The sequence below is a fragment of the Nerophis lumbriciformis genome, linkage group LG34, assembly GCF_033978685.3.
Source record: "Nerophis lumbriciformis linkage group LG34, RoL_Nlum_v2.1, whole genome shotgun sequence".
In the NCBI taxonomy this organism is placed as follows: Eukaryota; Metazoa; Chordata; class Actinopteri; order Syngnathiformes; family Syngnathidae; genus Nerophis; species Nerophis lumbriciformis.
The window spans coordinates 7,263,037-7,280,000 of NC_084581.2; the positions used below are offsets into that span (position 1 = coordinate 7,263,037).

Below are 16,964 nucleotides of genomic sequence, written 5' to 3' on the forward strand. Positions count from 1 at the left end.
GTGGAATGTTAGAAAATGTTTTAGCAATTGACATTGCTCAAAGAACAATGGCAGGTATGACAACACAAACCTTTGGACAGACTTATGCAGTCTTTAAATTGAAGTGGTGTGTTAATTTATTTTTTGGTGACACCTAGTGGCAACAGTAATTAATGAAGTTAAGCTCAGAGCGGAGTAAGCTGAATGATTTGGGCACGTTTGTTACTGTATACTTTCTTATACGGCCTTGGAGTCTTTGTGTCAGACTTTGGCGTGGTTTGTTTTCCCATGGTGCAAAGGAAAGTTGGCGCGGGCAAGGCGTGAATGTGAGTACATGTTTAATTTACACTAACAAAAAGAACAAACGAAAAGCGCGCACAAGGGCGGAAGTACAAAAAAACTTGGCTATGAAAACAAAAGACTAGCACAAAGGCAATTAACTAAGAACACGAAACAAAAACACTTACTGTGGCATGGCATGAAGTATGAATAACAAGGGTGGACATGAATATCATGAGTTGTGGATGGATGGATAGATAATGTCACCAGGCCGACTGCCTGGCAGCAACAAGCTTAAATACTGGTGACATGATTAGTGAAAACAGGTGCGTGACTCAAAATGAGAAAACGTGAGACAGGTGCGTGACATGAGAATGTGAACCAGGTGAAACTAATGGTTACTATGGTGACAAAGCAAGGGAGTGAAGACAAGAATTAAAAAGTGTCCAAAAACCAAGTAAAACATAACTAAACAAAACATGATCACAGACATGACACTTTGTATGTTTAGGCAATATGCAACTATGACTATTTTATACTTATTTATATTGACAATGTGCTGTTTTACACTGCAGTATTATACAATTAAGGACACCTATTCCGTATGTTTAGCGTGTGTGCTATTGTGTGCTTAGCTGTTGTTTAGCTGCTAGCTCCTAATAGCCTATAGCCTATGGCGTGGCGAAGTTGGGAGAGTGGCTGTGCCAGCAATCTGAGGGTTACTGGTTCAATCCCCACCTTCTAGTCATGTCCGTTGTGTCCTTGAGCAAGACACTTCACCCTTGCTCCTGATGGGTCCTGGTTAGCGCCTTGCATGGCAGCTCCCGCCATCAGTGTGTAAATGTGTGTATGAAAGGGTGAATGTGGAAATAGTGTCAAAGCGCTTTGAGTTCCTTAAAAAGGTAGAAAAGCGCTATACAAGTACAACCCATTTACCATTTACCATATTCTACATGGAAGTCGATATAATCCGATACTTTTTTTTGCTGATATTGGGTTCCGCCCGAATGCAGCTTGAGATAGGCTCCAGCACCCCCCATGACCCAAAAAGGGTCAAGCAGTAGAAAATGGATGGATGGATGGAGCAATATCCGTTATCATTTTTGGATTGGGACATATCTACTTAGGACTTAAGTTAAAACTGAAACAGTTGCTTGAGATGGGTCAACACACGTTGAGTAGTTCACTGTGTGTATTAGTAGATTTAGGTTGAAAAAATGTTCAAGTTGAAGTTGATTTTGAAGGAGTTACAACAAGCAAATGGCACAGATTGGGTGGAATGGTCCTTAGCCACGATAATCATCAGCTCTAAATGGGGAGTTAAACCCTCTTTGTGGGTGTTTGTGTGTTGTGTGTTGTTGTGTGCATACAAAGCGACAGTAACGTAGCCGCTGGGCTTGCTTAGCTGGAGTTCCTAGGTGGGAGAAGACGACGCACATTCATCTCGACTATATCACGTAACAGATAGACAGGCCCCAGGTAGCTGCAGGTAGCAACAACAAAGAGGGGAAAAAGAAATAATAACTGACAAGACAACATATTATCTATAGGCATGGTCCTGGAGGGGCGGGGGGGAACAGGAGTGATGGCAGGCCTTAGGCTGCAAGTTGCCATTCCATATATTTCCTATATTGTATACATTTTGTTGCACGTGCTCTCTATGCTGCAGTGCTATTACTTCTGCACAGTCCACTGTGGTTTGGTCTGGAAGCATAAAAGATTATTAAAGCGTTTATACAACGAGCACATGCCCGCACTTGAGAGACTTCGACTGTAAGGCGCTCACCGGACACTTCATTAGGTACACCTATTGCACAATCTAACACGTATTTATGCAACTGATGTATCAAACACCCTTTATCTGGGATAAATTGATATCAGTTGAAATTCAGGTGTCCTGTAGCTAATACAGTCATCCCTCATTTATGGCTGTTAATCAGTTTATTGAAATAGCACTTACTGATAATAAATGGAATATTTTCATATAGCATAAACAACTGTTTACGACCTTCTAAATATATATATATATATATATATATATATATATATATATATATATATATATATATATTATTATTTTTATTTTATTTTCATTATTAGATCCCTGTAGACATGAAATAACACCCTTCAGTCATCTTTACACTTTTTAATCCAATATAATAACACTGCTCGAGGCTTAGGCAATCGGTGGCCACGATAATGAACAGTGCCCTCTAATTGTTTTGGTCTCATTTAGTAGCCTATACTATATTTATATTTTTAGTTAATTTGGCCTTTTTCATGCTTAAAAATGCCTAATTTAGCCCAGAACTACGTAGATAGAATATACTTGAAAATCCACCATAGAGTGAAGCTGTAAACATCGAAACACAATGTGGCAAAGGACACATGTAAAAACAATACCTAAAATAACACAATAAACTACAATTAAGGCATCCAAATCAAAGTAAAGTAAAGATGTTTGTATCTACACTAACACACGTGCACATAAACTATTGTCGTTTTCTCATCTCATCTCAAGCAATTAGAATGTAATAAGATTTTCATAATCATGAAAATAATATTTAAATAAAAATATTTGGGTGAAACTCAGGTAATATTATAATATTGAATTACATTAAATTACTCTAAATCATATGTGTATGCACAAAACTTAGTATAAGTTATTATTTTCTAATTTTTAATTGAGGTAGTTATAATGTAGTTTGTAAAATGTAAAAAAAAATACAATTGTGTCCACAAGCTCACATTTATGAAGACAAAAAACTAACAATTAAATACAACTAAGGCGTACAACAATTAAATGCAATGTGTTTGTATTTGCACAAAAACAATATGAAATTATGTTTTGTCATTTTTAATTCAATCAGTATAAATGAAATATAATTTTTCATAAATATGAAAATAATTTCTACGAAAAAAATGAGGTGAAATTCAGGTGTCCACTAGCTTATATATTTGGATTAAACAACAATAAAATACAATTAGGGCATACAATAATGACATGAAATGAAACTAAATTAAATTAAATTAAATTAAATTAAATTAATATATGAAATTAGATCTTTCACTACAAATCAAGTTTTACTTAAAAGTGAGTTCAAAACTATTGCAGGAATTTCACGCAAACACACTGACATGATGATAAGATTGCATGATTTCCTTGGTGGAGGGAAGGAGGTTTCATTGTCTTTGTAGTTTTCACTAACTGCACTAAATAGTCTCACTTGCAATGCTTCTCTTGTTTTGGATTGTGTTCCATTTTGTAGTTGTACCTAATATTGTGTCCAGTGGGCTTGTATTCTATTGTCGTGTGACCTCCAAAATACAGGTTTCCAAATCATAAATCCATGCAGCAATAACCGGCCTGAAGCGTTGCATCCACTCTGCATTTCTACAGGCTTTTAGTACGACTCCATCCTTTGTGGGGATGATTTGTTATTACTCATTTTAATTGTTTGGACTCCAATCAATCCCCCCGCCACCAAACCTCTCTGGCAAATACGGAGCACCCATAAATCACGTGGCGACATAGTTTTGTGCTTGAGCTGCTGCATCACATCTACTGGAGCAGTCAACGATCGATCATGGAAAATGCTCGTGAATCTTCCTGGCAGGTCAAATGTGATTTACTCTGCTCGAAAATACGTTTAAGAGGGAAAAACAACAACAACGAAGTAACTGGCTTCTTGCAGGCTGCGGCTGAGTCGCTAAATGAAACAACAAGCTTTGTTAATGGCAAAGTTAGGGACAAAGACAAGGATTTCAACTGGAACATGATTAGGGTACAGATTTTTTGGTGTACTGTTGAAAATAAGGCTTAGGGCTCCAAACAGGATTTACCCTTTATAAGCCAAGCCATGCCATTGGAGTATTTTTGTGTTAATTAAAGTTGTCTACTTTTGTGTGATTGTTGCATTTGGGACACATCAAAGTATTTAGAGGTATGAAGTTACAAACTATCCAAAAATCAATGTTAAAAGATGAATAATGTCATTTTTAGGCAGCGTCTGTCAATTATAAAATGGTACAAGTTTGTCAAAGTAAAATGTTGTTTTTATGTCTTATCAACTTCTTGTTAACTGTAGTAAATTCATGTCATCTGTGTCGTAAAAGGATACCCGTCACATTTCAGTATTGTTTATGACTGTACATCTTGCCACCTGACAATACTATGGAAGGTACACTTTTGAGTAGTTTGTGTACAGTTTGTACAGCAGAGTTTGAGATGTAGCATCTACTGAATATGAGTCAACAATCAAACAATATACAAATATCTGGAGTAGCAAGGTGATTGTACCTTGCCTACAGTTCAGCCTGGTGGTGTTAGCATTTCGCATTTGAACCAATAGGGTACCAATTCATGGTACGTGGAAACCAATACTCAACGTAATCAATGTTTGGCACATTTGTGTGTCCTTTTGTGAATAAATCTTAATTGTTAACAACGTATCTATTTTTTTAATTTACCATTTAACAGCAAGTTGATAATAATAACTGAGCTGTCCAGTTGTTATATCTTGTTTGCAAGTATTATATAGTAGACTTAGCATGCAGTCGCAATTCCAACTCATTAGATGGCAGTGTGTTGCTGTAGTCCAGAAGTAGTCTTTGCCATTGCGTTGAACGTGCCAGTTTTGTCTTTGTTGAGTCCTACAAAATGTTTAAATTTCAAGTCTGTTTGAGGACTCTGCACCGGCTCAAGCATTTGGCGGTAAAACAGACGTATTTGTAGCAGACAGCCTCTCTGTAATGTTGTAATTTTCCATGCCAACAAAGCAAGTGTGCCTGATAAAAATCTCTCAAAAGTCACGCGACACTTTTCAAAACATGCTTGCTCGATGCAAACTTACATTGGATATGCCATTTACTTGCTACAGAGTAGCATTAGCAATTTTAAATGGCGATTTCAACACCTTGAAATTTGGTAATGAAAATCACAAAGATGGTTTTTTTATAACGTACATCATATCAGGCATACTTGCTTTGTTGGCACGGAAAATTCTGTTTTACCACTAGGTGCTTGAGCCGGTGAAAATGGACGTGACACTACGTGCATATAAGGTATCAAAAGATGGTACGGATTTTACATCAATCAGTACCCGGTAGTACCGACAGAATATGGTCAGTAACTATAAAAGTACAGAATTCGGTACCCATTCCTATACATGAGTGCTGCTGACACTAGGGAAATGTGGTTCATTGAGAGTAATTGGGAATTTCAACATGTACTATGTGACATAGTGGAGCAGAAGACGTTTTTAACATGATAAGGAGACGAAATCCAACTTACCAAGGAAGGGGAGAAGGTGAATGATTGCAAATAATGTAACATCAAGCAGTGATGTCATCTGCTCTATTCCATGTCTTTGGGGATTAAGTTATGATCCCACCAAAAATATATCTAAACCAACATTATTTGGACTTTAGTATTGAGACGATAATGAATGCGTATTGACAGTGAATCGATACTGCTATGCAAGCTGTACATTGACTACTCTAAAGTGCTATATAGTATTGTCCTTTGAGAAGACGTCTTCTGTCAGATACCACAACGCTTTTGCTAACAAATATCTCTTTTCTTTCATCTCTTCCACAGCTCCCATCAACCCTCATCTAAGTAAGTACCAAACATTACTGAACATGATGACATCACTCTGTCACCCATGTTTGTTGGCAGAGTAAACACGCTGCTTTTTCTTTGAACAGCGCCGCCAACAAATGAAATCATCACGCGGTTAATGATTGGCGCCTTGCACTGCAGTGCTTACACCCACTAATGGTGCCTTGCATTGTTTCTCCACATTTTTCACCAGCAAAGGATTCACACTTTGAATGATTGAGAGGAACGTTGCACTGCGCTGCTGGGAATATTTATTCATAGTTTATACGCTGTGTTTTTAAAAAGATGGATGCTGGCGCTGACAACAAACAAACACCTTAATCACCGACATCATTATAGCGGTCCCTGAAGTTACCTGCACACATCCTATAAACGTTCTCAGGCATGAAGAGTGAAAGAAAACAATTTGTTTCAGAGCAAGACCTCCATTTAGCGCAGAGCACAGATGACGCCCTTTCTCATGGCGCCGCTTCCTCAGCTCTTTTGCGCTTACCTGACTGTAAAGTGGAGGTCGCCGCTCCGCAAACACTTGCGAGCTACATTTGTAATAAAATCAATGAATATTTATCCAGACATGCAACCCGCACCCTTAATCTAAATGCTGCATGTCCCCCAGTCCTATGTTCAATCAATCAATCAATCAATCAATCAATCAATGTTTATTTATATAGCCCTAAATCACAAGTGTCTCAAAGGGCTGCACAAGCCACAACGACATCCTCGGTATAGCCCACATAAGGGCAAGGAAAAACTCACCCCAGTGGGACGTCGATGTGAATGACTATGAGAAACCTTGGAGAGGACCGCATATGTGGGTAACCCCCCCCCCTCTAGGGAGACCGAATGCAAGTAACTTCAGGGACCGCTATAATGATGTCGGTGATTAAGGTGTTTGTTTGTTGTCACTCAGGAGACCTCCACCAAAGTCAAAGAATCCTAAACATGACATGGAGGCAACCACCCAGCATGTTCTTTTTTTTGTATATATTTATTTTTACCACAACCCATTAGTCACTCCCAGCGCCGCCAGTTGTGGTAAAAAAAGAAGAAGAAGAAAAAGAAACAGTATCCTATCATAAAAAATACTCAAGAGAAAGCATGTAAGCTGAAGGGAAACATGTTCTAAGTTTTGAACCAAACTCATGGGCGTGTCCACCAGTTAAATCAAAGTCTTAGAACTTTTTCACCAAAACATCAGTTTTCAGTGCCCTTACAAGGTTTTCGTATGACTGAAGGGCCAAACTCTATTGGAAAATGTACAATTTTAAAGCAGAGCCAAACTCCGTAGGAAAATGCACATTTGTAAAGTGAGCTAAACTACATTAGAAAATGTATGATTTTAAGGTACCAGTAGAGTGGAAAAAACTTTATGTGCTTAATTGTGTTTCATTGTGTCCATTAAATCATATCCAATTGTATTTACAAACAGCAAAGTATTGGAAAATACCGTCGAAATATCACAAAATGCTACAAATTCAGTCCGCTCCAAATATCTTCGTGAATTTCCGTCGATTTTGCGTCCCTGGAGTAACGCTTCTACACTCTGACCATATTATGCGACTGATTGCTCAGCCTCTTTGACATATGAAAAACATAAGGTTGCGGATCATAATTTTCTGAAAATAATTGTTGTTGTCTCTCATAAAGTCTGCTTTATTAGCATTGTTGTTGATGGGGAAGGGATCTGGTGTTTCTAACTCTACATCACAGATCACGTGACTGTCTTCCACATTAACTCTCAAAAAGGCTCGGTAATCTCTGTGGGATTGATACTCTTTTGATCATATCCTTTTATTTGCAAACTTTGGAATTCTTTGGTGTCATAAATCAGATATATTTGACAATATCGTCAATATAGAGGCAACTTATTATTCCACTCTACTGATACTTTAATGCACGGCCAAACTCCATTGGAAAATGCACAATTTTAAAACACAGCCAAACTCCATTGGTACCAAATTTAAAGCATAGACAAAGCCCATTGGAAAATGCACGATTATAGAGCGAGCCAATCGTCGTTGGAAAATGTAAGGTTTTAAAGCGGGACAAACGCCATTAGAAAATGTACGATTTTAAAGCAGCTTGCAGTAGCATCATGATTTACCCCGAGATTCTCAGTCTGTCTTAGATTGATTCAACCACATGTGTTTTCCACAGGGCAGTTTTATTCACTCCCTTCAAATTGTACCTCTGTTTTGCCTAGTTTGCAACATAACTCAAAAGATTACAGGCACATTTTAATAAAACTTTCAGGAAATGTCTTTAATCGGATAATTGACAAGTGATTTGATTTTGGGGATGATCTAAATAATTTCTACTACATTACTTTACATTTAGGTAACAAGCTTCTTCTGTGCATTTTAGCGGCCCTGCCTCCAACCACTGGGACAAAGGCTGGGGATCACTGACAAATGAGTTTGTTTCTTTCATTCAGCGAGTGAATCAAACTCAATTGGAAAGGGAAGGTTACTATCCTTCCTTCTGCATACTATGACAGAGATAAAAGTCTGATAGGGACGCAAAGAGGCAAAGTCAATTTGGAAAAGGGATTACAGCGAGTCCTTCCTGCGCGATTCCGCAAAAATAATCCAAGGACATCGGCCTCACTTTTACTTTGGAAGACGTGATCAGAAGTGCCAGCAACTCAATTTACACACACAAACCTTTTAAAACCTCAAGATGCTCAGCATCACAATATTAGGTACACCAAACTAATCAATGCTAATTCTCTATTATTTTAGTTTGCCGTAGGTTGCAGCATTGCATCGTGCTGAGAGCCGTCTCTAAAATGTTGACCCTTCCTGTGATTTTAATAGAAAATCATTTATTGGATCTCATCAAATTGTGGCTCGAGAGCATCAAGCTGTGCTTCAAACCATTTTTTAAACAAGATTGCATTCAGCTCAACGCTAATTTGAGACTGTGCATACTTTTTATTGAGCACAATCCATCATGCTGCAGTGCAGGCCTGTCACACACCCACGTGTGCACACACACACACACATATATCTGTACAGTATATACGCTGATGTTGCGTATTTAAGGTGCACCAAATCCCTCCCCTCTGAGCACAACTGGATTTCTTTGTCAAGGAAACCCTAAGATCACCAGTCAGCGCGAGTTCACATCTTAATTTAGAAATCAGTTCGTTAACATCGCGTGGCGTAATTAGAACTTTGCTGTTGTAGATCCCCCCTGAGACACACACAGAGCCCTGCAGGAAGTCTCATGAATATACAGTATTCACACACACACTGATTGTACGTTGTTTTCCTCACCAGGAGAGTTCCAATGCAGCTTCGAGGAGGAGCCCATCTGCATGTTCACGCAGGACAAGAACGACGACTTTGATTGGACGAGGCACAGCGCCGCCACCCGCGACACAAAGTACACGCCCAACACGGGGCCCAGTGCCGACCGCAGCGGCTCCAAGCAGGGTAACGCTCACAAACACCTCTCATTTGGTTCGGTTATCAGAAACTGTGGGGTGTTTGCGTCCTGTGTCCTTGGTTACATGTACACCTAATGTTTAAAAAGAATCTGAAGCATGAACACGTTCATTTGGAAGTGAACATGTGGCGTCCCCCAAGGCTGTATTATTAATCCCCTGCAATTGTGACCTCCGTTTTACATCATTTGCAACATAATTGAAAAGGTTACGGCCAGATGTTCATGAAACTTTCAGGAACTGTCAAAAATGGGATAATAAACAAGTAATTAGATTTTGGGGGTGATCCAGATCATTTCTACTACGCTTCCTTACGTTTACATTATGAGCTTCAACTTCAAGACAGTGGATGACTGACAAGAGACTTCCCTCTATTTCTTTCATTCCACATTAGATAACTCAGAAATTGATGGGTATAATTTCATGAAACTTCCAGGAAATGTCAAAACAAGTAATTACATTTTGGGAATGATCTGGACTACCGTCAGGATTCAAGAATGTTTTAACTTATTATATACGATTGAGAGATATAGGTCCTGGCTGCACTCTCCAAGTGCTTTTTTAATTTATAAACGCAGTATGAATGATTTCAATTTCATGCACTATTGTAATGTAGCTTATATTTAAACAATCATTTTATTAGTTTGAAATGAACCACGGTGCATTTGCTGGGCTAGTATGGTTAGTCAAGTCAAGTGTGAAGGTGAATATCTTATATGCGGTAAACAAGTGGACCAAAACTGCAAGAGAGATTGGTTTTGGAATGTTTGCAAGTGAATTCTGGTGCAGTCTGGTTCACCTGAGCTCAAATGTAAACATTACATGGACTTGTGTGAAAAATGGTTTCTTGCTCTGTCTGTTTTTATGTGTAACAATGACGCTCTTTAAAAGTATATTTGACAGGATTGTTTTATTTATTTAATGGCGTACAATATTAAAAAAAGGAACATTGTTGTAAGGAACATTTGAGTTACATCACGTTATATGTCACAAAAGCTGTCCAAACAAGTCCTTACTTCACGAAAAGGTTATTTTCTGATCAAATATCTGAGTGAACGCTAAGTGAAGTGCACCAAACTGTGCGCCAGGTACCTTTTTGTATTATTTTTGGCACAAAAGTGTGAGTGCGGCCAAACAGAGAGAGAATGCTCACATTGAAATCGCTTCTTTGTGATCCATGCATAAATACATATATTTGCACTATATGGTATGCACCCGCCACACTGCGCCCTGATATAAAATTAGCAACATTCCACATTATTAATTTAAACAGTTGACTTCAACATGCTGAGGAAAGTGGCATTATTTAAAAAAATGTTGAAACGAGGTTGAATTATTCAGTTTCCATCTGCATAATGGATGTTTTGACCAATTTTCACAATCAAACAGCTTGCATGGTATTTTCTTCTTCTTCTAATCTCTGCTTCCGTTTAGCATCGGCCATATGTTGACTGCATATGCATGTGTGGAGAACATAATGAATAAGGAATAAACAGGATTTGAGGATATGAATCAGAGAGAAATGGAGGTTATCTGTAGCTGAAGCAGTAAATAATGCATCAGCTTTAACGACCTAATGGTTTCATAATGTCCAGCATTTCATTACAGGTTTTGTTTCTCTTTGAGAATAATTATCTGAGATTCAGCCCAGGGAGATTTTCCATGAGATTTTGGCTGGATGAGAGCGCAGCTGTTTATAATAATAGCCCTAATGCCTGTCTGTGACCGTTTGTTGTCCCCAGCGTGTAACAACTTGTTGCGGTTTTCAAGTGTCATCTACAGTAGGACTGCAACTATAACGACTATTCTAACGATTAAACGACTAATCAGATTAGAATGCATATGCATATTGAGTGGCTTTAGTTCAACTATCAGATTTTAAATTCATCTTAATATATTTTTAGGCATGTGAGTGTGAATGTTGTTTGTCTATCTGTGTTGGCCCTGCGATGAGGTGGCGACTTGTCCAGGGTGTACCCCGCCTTCCGCTCGAATGCAGCTGAGATAGGCTCCAGCACCCCCCGCAACCCCAAAAGGGACAAGCGGTAGAAAAGGGATGGATGGATGGATATTTTTAGGCATGTGCTAACTAATAATAAAGACGACAACTTCATTCATTCATAAATATTTATTTATACGGAAACTGTGATGTCGATGTACATATTAAAAGCGAGATAAATGCATTTATCCGGTAATCAAACATTGAAGCGGTGATGAAAATATTGGCCGCGCGAGTGAGAGCGGATATGCGCCACCACAAGCCCAGGGAGTTTGCATTAGCACACTGTGCAGAAAAATTTCGGAAGCTTGCAACCCAACCTTTGTCTCTTCTTTTTGTTGTTGTTGTTGTCTATTGGATTTTTGATATATATAGTCCAGAAATACAATTAAACACATGTCAAATGTTCTTTTTTTTCTCTCCCCCAAACAAGTTATATTCTTCTCTCCCCACAAAAATTATAAATATATATATATACATACTTTTTATATATATATATATATATATATATATATATATATATATATATAAACATGCATCAGTCAAATAAATACAGGCAAATATTGACACAAAGCCACAGACAACAGCACTCCTGAATGTCAGCAACACGGTGCAGCAATACACAAAAGCAGACAAAAGGCTCATTAATTATCTACCTTTCAATTACTTTTCAATCGGGATTAAATTTGAGATCAGTCTCTTTTGAATATTTATTTCACATAGAACCCACCACATTCTTCATAAAACTTCACAGAACAACCATTCAATGTCAACCTAATTTTCTCCAAAGGAAGGAAATAAAGAATATCTCTAATCCAGCAGTTGTGGCAGGGAGGCGCTATAGCCTTCCAATTTAACACAATTAGTCTTATAGCTAACACAGTAAGAAATGCTACCAAGTTCTTTTTGGGAATTGTCATTGATGAGAACTTGTCTTTTAAATCTCAAATTGAAAAACTTGTGGCTAAACTTAAAATTAAATCAAGATCTTTCTTTAGAAACAAAATCCTGTTTTTCCCTAAAAGTTAGGAAAGGCTTGATTTTGACCACGTGTATGCTTTTGCTAGATTATGGAGACTTGCTTTTAATTAATGAACCCGACTCTTATTTGAAAAAAACTGGTTACTGTTTATCACTGTGCCTTACGTTTTGCAACGTTGTGGCAACCGTGTCGACCATTGAACTTTGTCTGCAATGGTGGACAGACAAAAATAAGTTACTATCCATTTTAAATGCTTGCAATCTGTCCCAAATTGTTGCTCCTCCCATGAGAATAGGTAGTAATAGTGATGGTATTATTTTAGCTACATGCATTGATCATATTTATACAAATGTTCCTGACCAATGCTCCAAAGCAGTCTCGATTCCTGTAGGTTTTACTGACCACAATGTAATAGCTGTCACTAGAAAGACAAGGGTTCCTAAACCTAAAGTGAAAATTATTTTTTACAAGGTCTTATAAGAGATTTGATGAAGAATGTTTTATTGATGATATATCCTGTTTAAATTGGAACGAGGAAACATGAAATCTGTGCTGCAGTCTGCAGGTGTACCTAATGTTGTGGCCCAGCAGCGACTGCAGCACAGATTTCATTCATTCACAACTCCTCCAGCACGAACATTATTGTTTTTGCACTTTTGGCTTCTTATTAAATAACATTTTTTAAATAGATTCAATCTTGCACGTGGAAACTTTAAGTGTGTGGTTTAGTTGATACAACACTCCCGTCAGGGGGTGCATTCTACGCCGGGGGTGCATTATCCGGCACAACACCTGTTATATCAGTGCAACAGAGTCCAATAAGCACTCCTTAATAAACTCTCCGTCAGAAAACGCCGTACTTTTTCTGGCGATTTTGTGAGAAATGACGAAACTTGTCCTGACGGCTGCATTTCTGGGGGTGTGAAATATGGCAAAAAGTCCTTGTTGGGTTTGCAGTTTTACCATCAACGCATCAGCCTCCCTTGCGCGCGCTTCATCGGACAGATTCCGGTATTTTTCCTCGTGCTTCGTCGTGTAGTGGCGATTCAAATGATATTCTTTAAACACAGCAACATGTGTACCACAAATTAAGCACACGGCTTTACCTTTAATTTCTGTAAAGAAATACTTGGCAGTCTATGTCTTGTTGAAAACACAGCATTTGTCATCAACTTTTCTCTTTTTAGCTTCTCATCACTTGTCGCTGTGCACCTTCACTCACAGGTTACACCCGGACATACGTCCATAAATAACACTTTTCAAAATAAAAGCAGCACAGTTGTATTGCGCGCACGACATAAATGTTTTTTAAACTTTATTTTGTAATTTGTGATTGCCGCTGTTCACATTCACTCACGCGCATACGTCCACATGGAAGTAATACAAATAATGCTTTTCAAAACAAAAGCAGCACTGTTGTATTGCACACTCGACATAGATACTTTTTAAAATTTATTTTGTAATTTATGATTGGCCTCACGCGGGCCGGACAGGGACACACAAAGGGCCGGATGTGGCCCGCGGGCCGCAGAATGCCCAAGCCTGCTCTAATATATGCCTTCAGCGACCTGACTACAGAGGCCGACATTCCAGAAGTCTTGTTTAAGAGCACATAAAATATATTTGACGCGAAACAAAAACCACAAAGTCATCATTTAAAAGTAATCATATAATTAGACGCCATGGTGCAGTTGTGGTTGTCAGGTTTTTAAAGAATAAATCCATTGAAATTGGAGCATGATCAGAGGTAACTATTGCATCATATTTGCATATAGCTATGAATGAAAGTCATTTATTATCAACTAAAAAGTAGTCAATGCGGGTGAAAGTGTGATGAATGTTAGAGAGGAAGGAATATTGTCTTTTGGAGGGAGTAAAAAAGTGCCATAAATCTGAAACAGAAAATTATTTCATAAAGGACTAAATTACCTTAGCGGACCTTGACGCTGGGCACGTTTTGGGTGATGAACGGTTAAGCTGGGCAGCGAGCCAACATTTAAAGTCTTCATCCAGTATTAAATAGTACATTGACAAGTCAGGGATATTTAGAAAAAGAGGTTTGAAAAAGGTGTCATCATCATAGTTGGAAGCATAAACATTTACGAGGGCTACTGGGGTTTTGGAAATTTGGCCAATGACGATAGCATACTTCCCATTGGGATCAGAAATACTATTCGAGTGTACACAAGGAATGGATTTATGTAGCAAAAGAGCAACTCCCCTTGAATCGCCCGAAAATGAAGATTGGTAAGTCTGTCCTATCCATCCTCTTCTCAGTCTCAAGTGACCAGAAGGTTTAGGTCATAGCAAAAAGATGCAAACATTAAATATACAGTATACAAAAATGCAAGTCTGTGGTAAAGCAAAAAAATAAGCTTGACTGATGCAAAGAAAAGAAAAACAAAACAGTGCCTCCCCTCCCCCCAAAGCTCTTGCAGAAGCATCCTTTTAAACTGCCGCGCAAACAAAAAACAACCATTGCGCCTCTTCTACACTGACACACAATGCAGTAGGCGCCAAAAATGTGACATCAAGTTAGCAAATAAAGTGCACTAAAGTATGTGTTTGAAAAAGATGAAAAAAGTCTGTTTGATTACAGCTTACTGTTAAAACCTACTCCTTCAATTGAATGTGCAAATATGTATGAAGAAGACCGATAAACAACCAGCAAATTATTGAACAAGACAATACCAAAAAAATACTTAGTAGTCATACCGACAGAACCCAGGCCCTACATCATCTGAATAAAGTAGAACATAATCCATAAGAAAGGTGGGACATCTCATGCTTCTGGTACCTTTGGCTCCAAAATGGCAGTGGCCAGCTAGCATGCTAGCATGCCTCCTAGATTGAATCTAGGGCAACTCCTATTACAATGTTTTGGTCCACAAAGTCCGCCGCCTTTGTTGAATCATTGAATCTGTAAGTCTGGCCGTTGGATAAAGTCATCCGCAACGTCAACAGAAAGAGAAAACCAAACCACACGTTGGCACATGAATATAGCCTTTTCTTTACCGCAGCAAAAGCCGCTCACTTTCGAGCCACGGTCAAGGTCAAGTCTGGAAAAATTTAAATCCTTTTGCTCATATACGATAGCGGAGAAGTCTCACCCTGGTTACGGACTTGAAATAAATTCACTCGGACAATGAGCGGCCAAGGAGGTTCGCCATCTTTCGGCCTGGCGTGGAGGGCCCGGTGGGCACAGTCCAGCATGGGCTTGTCGACAAGTTTCAGGACCTCCTGCAAGAATTGAGCGGTGAACTCAGTCGGACAGGGACCATCACTGCCCTCAGGGAGGCCCACCACTCGGATGTATTCCACCTCGAGCGGCCCTCCAGATCATCACATTTTTTAACAAGGTGATCAACGGTGGCAGTTAGCTTGTTGACCCCAGTTAGCTCGTTAGTATTAGAGTTAGCAGCGAGCTTCAGGCTAGCGATGGCTCTGCCATGGGACGAGAGAGTGCTCTCGAATGGCTCCGTAACAGCCGCTATCTTTTCTCTGACAATGGATTTAAGATTGTCGAGGATGTCGGCTCAAATTTCGTCCATCTTCTGATTTATCCACTTACAAAGGGCCAAGTTGGTGAACGACTGGTATCTGGATCCGGAGACGCACGAGGCTTGGAGTGGCCTGGCTTATTGGATTTCCTTCGGCCAGACATCGCGGAATTCGCAGGCGCAATTCACAAAAAAGAAGCTGCATACGACACGATAGTACAAAGTATGTTCGAGTTGATGGCTGGAATTAGTAAAAGTGCCATTAAAATATAAAAAAGGTCACATTTCCAAGGAGGCCCTGCTAAGCATGCCTTGTACTGACCATGCTCAACCGGAAGTACAACTTTTATCACTTCTATAAGTGCTAAGGAAACAGAGCTTAGAGACACTCTTCTGTTGTTTGGCAACACTTTGAACACCACTGTTTTACTTATTTCACCAGAAAGTGTGTCCTGGGTGCCATTTGCTGAACGCAGCTCTTGTTATGGCACATTGTAGAGAAAAAACAAACAAAAAAAAGAGCAAAACTTTTAAAATAGAGAAAAAAAAACATAACCGCAATTAGAGAAGGCTGAAAAGTTGACACTTAAAACGATTAAAAACACAAAGATTTGTTTTTAGGTATTAGCCTATTTCATTACACGTGACTTGATGACATCATACTACCAATATGTTGAAAGAATATTGAGTACAATATTGTTTAGTTTTTTTAAAGGACTTGAAAATATGAGATCTTACTGCATCAGAATAGCATCTTTACCATCCATCCATCCATTTTCTACCGCTTGTCCCTTTCGGGGTCGCGGGGGGTCGCTGGAGCCTATCTCAGCTGCATTCAGGCGGAAGGCGGGCTACACCCTGGACAAGTCGCAACCTCATCGCAGGGCCAACACAGATAGACAGACAACATTCACAGTCACATTCACACACTAGGGCCAATTTAGTCTTGCCAATCAACCTATCCCCAGGTGCATGTCTTTGGAGGTGGGAGGAAGCCAGAGTACCCTAAGGGAACCCATGCAGTCACGGGGAGAACATGCAAACTCAGCACAGAAAGAGGTTCAAATCAATACTCTGTCCTAAAGTTGTGTTTTTTTCTTTACCAATATGTCGCGAATGTGTGGCATCAATAACTGCTACAATGGTTGTCATGA

The 16,964-nt window shown here is 39.1% G+C and overlaps 1 protein-coding gene across 4 annotated transcripts in view; it reads left to right on the forward strand.

The window, feature by feature from the left end:
* The window catches only part of LOC133576197 (MAM domain-containing glycosylphosphatidylinositol anchor protein 2-like), a 494,633-nt gene that overhangs the window by 433,210 nt on the left and 44,459 nt on the right, over positions 1 to 16,964 (forward strand). For all 4 annotated transcript variants that reach the window (XM_061929249.1, XM_061929248.1, XM_061929251.1 and 1 more), the window contains exons 13-14: positions 5,858 to 5,878; positions 9,163 to 9,318. In XM_061929249.1, coding sequence (XP_061785233.1) covers positions 5,858 to 5,878; positions 9,163 to 9,318 — 177 coding nt within the window. The remainder of the gene's footprint in view (positions 1 to 5,857; positions 5,879 to 9,162; positions 9,319 to 16,964) is intronic.